General features: G+C 36.7%; 1 protein-coding gene across 1 annotated transcript in view; it reads left to right on the top strand.

Annotated features, from left to right (window-relative positions):
* The window catches only part of TMF1 (TATA element modulatory factor 1), a 75,472-nt gene that overhangs the window by 32,040 nt on the left and 37,115 nt on the right, over positions 1-6,317 (top strand). The window contains exons 6-8 of the mRNA XM_007946058.2: positions 287-429; positions 665-831; positions 1,183-1,339. Of these exons, the coding sequence (XP_007944249.1) occupies positions 287-429; positions 665-831; positions 1,183-1,339 (467 nt within the window). The remainder of the gene's footprint in view (positions 1-286; positions 430-664; positions 832-1,182; positions 1,340-6,317) is intronic.

The raw sequence follows: 6,317 nt of genomic DNA, 5'->3' as shown, positions 1-6,317 counted from the left end.
CCAAGGAGGGGTCGCTATGAGTCGGGGCCGACTCGACGGCACATAACAACAACAACAACATGTGATTCTTCAAGACTGTGTAAATATCCTGTTCTCCAAAATCCTTGCAACTAATAATTTTACCATTCATAAATGATTCTTGTCCAAATCATTTGTTACGTGGGCTTTACAAAATTGTGATTTTTGAAAAAAATTCTATCATTTTATGCTACTGGTTAGATAAAACCTTATATCCAGAATCTTAAACCAATATTATTTGAATCTATGCTTTTTTTACCATTACCAGGAGAAAAGCTTTCAAAGCAGCAGCTGCATAATTCTAACATCATTAAGAAATTAAGAGCTAAAGACAAAGAAAATGAAAACATTACCATAAAGCTCAACAAAAAAGTTAAAGAACTAGAAGAGGAGTTGCAACATTTAAAACAGGTGGTTATTAAACATTAGTCATTACATGTATTTACTGATATTGCTTATATGAACAGTTTGACATGGTTTTTGGAGCATTTAAAATGATTTAATGGAAGAATATCAAGTAAGGAGTTTTAAAACTAATAGATAAATCTTAAAATCTTTATTATATAATACTTGAGATCACCAGACTAAAATTATTTACCAGGCTATTACTTATTGAAAAATACTTTTATCTGTCTTTATAACATAGGTCCTTGATGGCAAGGAAGAAGTTGAGAAACAACATAGAGAAAATATTAAAAAACTTAATTCTGTAGTAGAATGTCAAGAGAAGGATATTGGCCGACTACAGGTAGACATGGAGGAACTTGAAGAAAAGAATCGAAGTATTCAGGCCGCCCTTGATAGTGCATACATGTAAGAAAATGGACAAATATGCAACCCATTTAAGAAGTAATTATTAGAGTGGGATGTTGAAGAAATACTCTTTTGACTATTTGATTACAGCAACGCTTACAAACTTACCTATATGTAAGATTGTACTGGTCAAGGCAAGTTCAACATCTCTGCAGCCAATATTTATTATGTGGTAAAACCAAAACCCAAATCAGTGCCATCGAGTCAATTTTGACTCATTGGAACTCCCATTGGGTTTCCGAACTCGCCCTCATTCTGTAGAGTGCTGTGGTACGTGGAAACTTCATTAACTTGAAATTGTAATATTACTGCATGTTATATTCAATTAAAATTGTCATCTAATTTTTCAAGAGAACTTACTGATCTTCACAAAGCCAATGCTGCAAAGGATAGTGAGGCACAAGAAGTTGCTCTAAGTCGTGAGATGAAAGCTAAAGAAGAGCTATCTGCAGCACTAGAAAAGGCCCAAGAAGAAGCCCGTCAACAACAAGAAACATTAGCGATTCAAGTAAGGAATGGATAATGAATTTTAAGTATTTTTTTATGCTTTTGCAGATTAACCAGTTTATTAGTTTTCTGGAATCAGTTTTTAAGTAGTGGTGTATTTGCTATATTTCCTTTGTAATTAATTATGTTGGGCATATTTCAAAGAGTACTGAATTGTGTTAAACTTAGTCATTTGTTTTTCTTACAACTGTTGTTAAAAGTGATGCTTACGTTATACCAGTATTGCTTAATTTCTTATGACTTTCAGACCTATTTGAGAATATTATGAAAGCTAGGGACCCTTTTAAGGAGCTCTGGTGGTTAAGGCATTTGGCTACTAACCAAACGTTCGGTGGTTTGAATCCACCAGCCACTTTGCAGGAGAAAGATGAGTTAGTCTGCTTCTGTAAAGATTCACGGCCTTGGAAATCCTATGGGGTAGTTGTACTGTGTCCAACAGGGTCATTATGAGTCAGAATTGACTCTCTGGTGCAGTGGGTTTGGTTTTGTTGTTGTTGTTGTTGTTTTATGTGCCGTCGAGTCAGACCCAACTCATAGCAACCCCTCCTTGGGTTTCCGGGGCAGTATCGCTACGGAAGTAGATTGCCCCATCTTTCTTCCGAGGAGTGGCTGGTGGGTTTGGACCACCAGCATTCTGGTTAGCAGTCAAGTGCCTTTAAGCACTACGCTGCCAGAGCTCCGGGTTTGGTTTTAGGGACCCATTTATCAGTGAAATGCACATATGTATATAAATACTAAATATTGCATATAATTTCAAGAGAATCTGTGGATCTCAGGAAGATTAAAAAATAAAATGAGTAGATAGGATTTGTTTTATTTTTGGTTTGCTCTTCTATAAATAAAGAGCTCTGGTGTGTAGTGGTTAAGACATTTGACTGCTAACCAGTAGGGCAGTGGCTTGAACCTACCAGTCACTCTGCAGAAGAAAGATGAGGCAATCTGCTTCCATAAAGATTTACAGCCTTGGAAACCCAATGGGGTTGTCATGAGTCTGAATTGACTCGATGGCAGTGAGTTTTGTTTTTTTGAGCTTCTATAAATAGGAGCCATTCTTTTTAGATAATTCTCACTTCAGGCCTAGACTAGATTGTTACTTTAGTGATCTCATTTGCTTGCCAGTTTCTTGGCTTTTATACTCTACAACCGTACTATTTATGTATCATCTCTGGATGGGTCTTTGTATACTGTTGCTTTGATCAAGTTATTCTTCTGCCCCAAAACATTCCAGCCTTTCCCAACTCATTAGCCTGTCATTGAAAGCTCTCAGCAGTCACTTTTACAACCCTGTTTCCCATTACTACAACTATTTGTACAATTGTTAATAAAGATACTGTTGCTCACTTTATTTTCTCTACCTGGCATTTCTCTTTGATGGGTGCTACTGAGCAGTATCATAACTACCTTTTCATACCTTGCTCAAATTCTGCAGCCTCCTTGATGCCTTCCTTGCCTTGCATCTCTTCAGCAGAAGGTAGTCCTACTTTTCTGTGTACCTTACAGAGCTGCTTTTATTATGTTGAATTAATTTTTTAAGTATTGTATTATTGGAGTTTGCAAACATACCTAAAAGTAGAGAATATTATAATGAACTCTCGTGTACCTATTTGTAAGAGTCGATAATGTCAATGTTTTGCCACACTTACTTCATTGCCGTTTTTTTCCTTTTTGTGGCTCTAAGTTTTCAAATGTATTGCTGGCAGTGTCATTTCACTGTTAAAAACATCTTTCCATTTCCTCCCTTTAGTTTCCTGTTCCGTGTGTCCTTCCCTCCCATGCATTCCCACCCCCCGAGCTGTCTCTGTGCAAATATTTCCTTTCTGTTCTCTCATGATTGATTGCTCCAAGAAGTGTATCTATATACCCAGTATGCCTGTCTGTTATTTGTCTGGAAGCCACAGGAGTGAGTTCAGTTCCAGACCTGAAGGGTATCTAGGGCCCATAATCTCAGAAGTCTCACCAGGCTGTATGAGACCAGCAAACCTGGTCTTTTTTTTTTTCTGATTTTGAATTTTGTTCCACATTGTCCTCCCACTCTCTCCAAGATCTATTGCACCGGTCCCTCTTAGAGTGGTTGACAGTGGTAGCAGGCACCATCTAGTTCTTGTGGTCTTATGGTCATGTAGGCTGAAGATCGTAGTCTCATGGTCATATAGGCTGTCTACCAGTCCCTTAGACTAATTGTTTCCATGTGTCTTTGCTTTTTTTCATTTTTCTTTGCTGTGGTTGAGGAGAGACCCATCATTGCATCTAGATGGCCGCTTGCAATCTTTGAAGACCCCAGTCACTACTCACCAAAGTAGGATGTAGAATAATGTTTTTTGTGTAGTATGTTAGGCCACTTGAGCTTGAATCACATGCATCCTTACAAATAAGAGGGAGATGGAGATTTGACTCAGAAGGCAGAAGATGATATGAAGATGGAAGTAGAGAGATTTGAAGATGCTATACTGCTGACTTGAAGGATGGAGAATGACCCAAGGAATGTACTCTAGAAGCTGGAAAAGGCAAGGAAGTGGATTCTTCCCCTGCTGACATGCTGATTTCATCTCAGGGAAACTAATTTTAAGCTAGAACTGAGAGTAAATAATATTTGTATTGTTTTAAGCCATCAAATTTGTACCAATTTGTGACATCAGCTCAGGAATTGAATACAGCCACATTAGTCCCTGACAGCACAGTGAAATATCCTAGGATCAGTTTACACATTTCTTGTCCCAGATCTGGAGATAGCTATGTCTTCAGGTAGCTCTGATGCCTTTTAATGGGAAAATGTATTTAGAGACCACAGTTTGGTTGCTAGGAATGCTTTTAACTGATGGGTTGTCATTGCTTCTAGGCCTTTCTAGTGAACAGGGCCAGAAAATACATAATTTTAAACAGGATTAAAAATCATGAGATTATATTGATATTTCTACATCGATTTTAAAATCAGTGTTTTAATATTTAAAAAATTTAAAATACCTGCATCTCTTTTATCTTACACTAAAAATATTGTTCCTAACAAGAAAATTTTGTTTCCTAACATTTACATGGTTATTTGCTTTATTTTAACTATACCTAAAATTGCTTAATGATAACAATGTTATTCCTAACATTAAAACTGATGAATAAAGTTTGAAATTTCTTTGCTTTTTTTTTTTGTCTTAGAACTGTGTTTATGCAGTCCATAATTTGTGTTCTAAAGTCCCTCGAAATAGATTTTTCTTTGAGTGGATTGTGTCATTCAACTTGATATATATTTTAGATTTGTTTGTTTTCAGACGTCGTTGTTGTTGTTATGTGCCGTCGAATCAGACCTGACTCATAGCGACCCCTCCTTGGGTTTCTGGGGCAGTATCACTACGGAAGTAGATTGCCCAACCTTCCTTCCGAGGAGTGGCTGGTGGGTTTGAACTGCTAGCTTTCTGGTTAGAGGTCAAGTGCCTTAGGTGCTATGCTACCAGACTTTAAGAAATATTTTTTTTCCCCAGTGGTCTTTTATTAAAAACATTTGTAATTGAGATTAAAATTTATATAACATAAAATTCACTGTTTTAACCATTAGAAAGTGTGTAATTCAGTGTTCTTTAGTATTCTCGTATTGTACAACAGTTACTACTGTCTCAACTCTGGAATATTTTCATCACCCCAAAAGATGTCCATTAAGCAGTTACTTCCTCAGCCCTTGACAATCATTTTCTGCTTCTATAGATTTGCGTATTCTGGATGTTTCATATAAATGGAATTATATAATATGTAGTCATTTTTAGCTGGATTCTTTGACTTTGTATGTTTTCATGGTTCATCCATGTTGTAGAGTGTATCAGTACTTCATTCCTTTTTTATGGCTGAAAAATATTATGTGATGTGATTCAGTGAATACTTAATATGGTGCTCCTAACCATAGTCTAAGGAGCTTTGGTGGCGTAGTGCTTAAGGCTTCAGTGCCTGAAGAGTGCGTCAGAAAAAGGGCAGGACAATATCCTTTTTTTTTTTTTTTTTCCAAGTGCTTCTGCTCTATTTCCTAATTTGAGATTTAAAGACTTGCAAATGACCATCCAAGGGACAACAATTGGTCTCTTTTTGCCTGCAGCACCAGAGGAAAGAGAGTCGGAAATAGGAAGAAGATATGGAATGTGTGGCTAACTGCCTCCATGAGTAACTGTCCCCTTTGCCATGAGACCAAAACAAGATAGTGCCTAGCCACCATTTCCGAACATGGTGATCAAAGATTCCATAGAAGAATACTGATCAGAGGAAGGAAAGTGCAAAACAGAATTTCAAATTTTCACGGACTCCAGACTTTTTGGAGTTAAGGGGATGGATGAATCCCTGAAACTATTGCCCTAAAATAATTTTTAAACCTTAAACCAAAAATATCCCCTGAAGTCTTTTTTTTTTCTTTTTAATGCATTTTATTGAAATATAATATATGTACAGTGAAATACACAAAACTAAAGTGACATGGGTCAATGCTTTTTTTTTTCTTTTTTTGCTGTGTTCCCTCTCCTCCCCTCCCACCTGTGGCAACCAACAAAGAAAGTTTCCCTCCATATATAAACCTTTCCTTCACCCTCCACAACAATGAAGTAATACAATATTTGTCCTTTTGTGGTTGACTTATTTCACTCAGCGTAATGTCCTCCAACTCCATATTATGAGGTGTTTTGCAGACTCTACATCATTATTCTTTAGTGCTGCATAGCATTCCATTATGCGTATGTACCATAGTTTGGTCATCCACTCTTCCACTATAAATCTTAGAGTTAAGTCCCTTGACAGATATGTAATTATCGGCAAATAAGAATTCGTTGCTGTCATTTCTATTATGTGTTTTTTCGTGGTGGCGATTTCTTTGTTCCATATAATTTTCTATGCTGAGCTTGTTTTGTTTATGAAGCGTGTTATCACTTCCTTCATTGCTGTTGTTTTAGTTTCGCTGAATATTTATGCTAGTCCTCTTTTTTGATGTGAAGGTTTATCATTTTTCTTTGAGGTTA

This window comes from Orycteropus afer, unplaced genomic scaffold (genome assembly GCF_000298275.1).
Source record: "Orycteropus afer afer isolate SDZICR_OR568_19922 unplaced genomic scaffold, OryAfe1.0 scaffold00149, whole genome shotgun sequence".
Taxonomy (NCBI): Eukaryota; Metazoa; Chordata; class Mammalia; order Tubulidentata; family Orycteropodidae; genus Orycteropus; species Orycteropus afer.
This window is presented reverse-complemented; position numbering and strand designations above follow the sequence as displayed.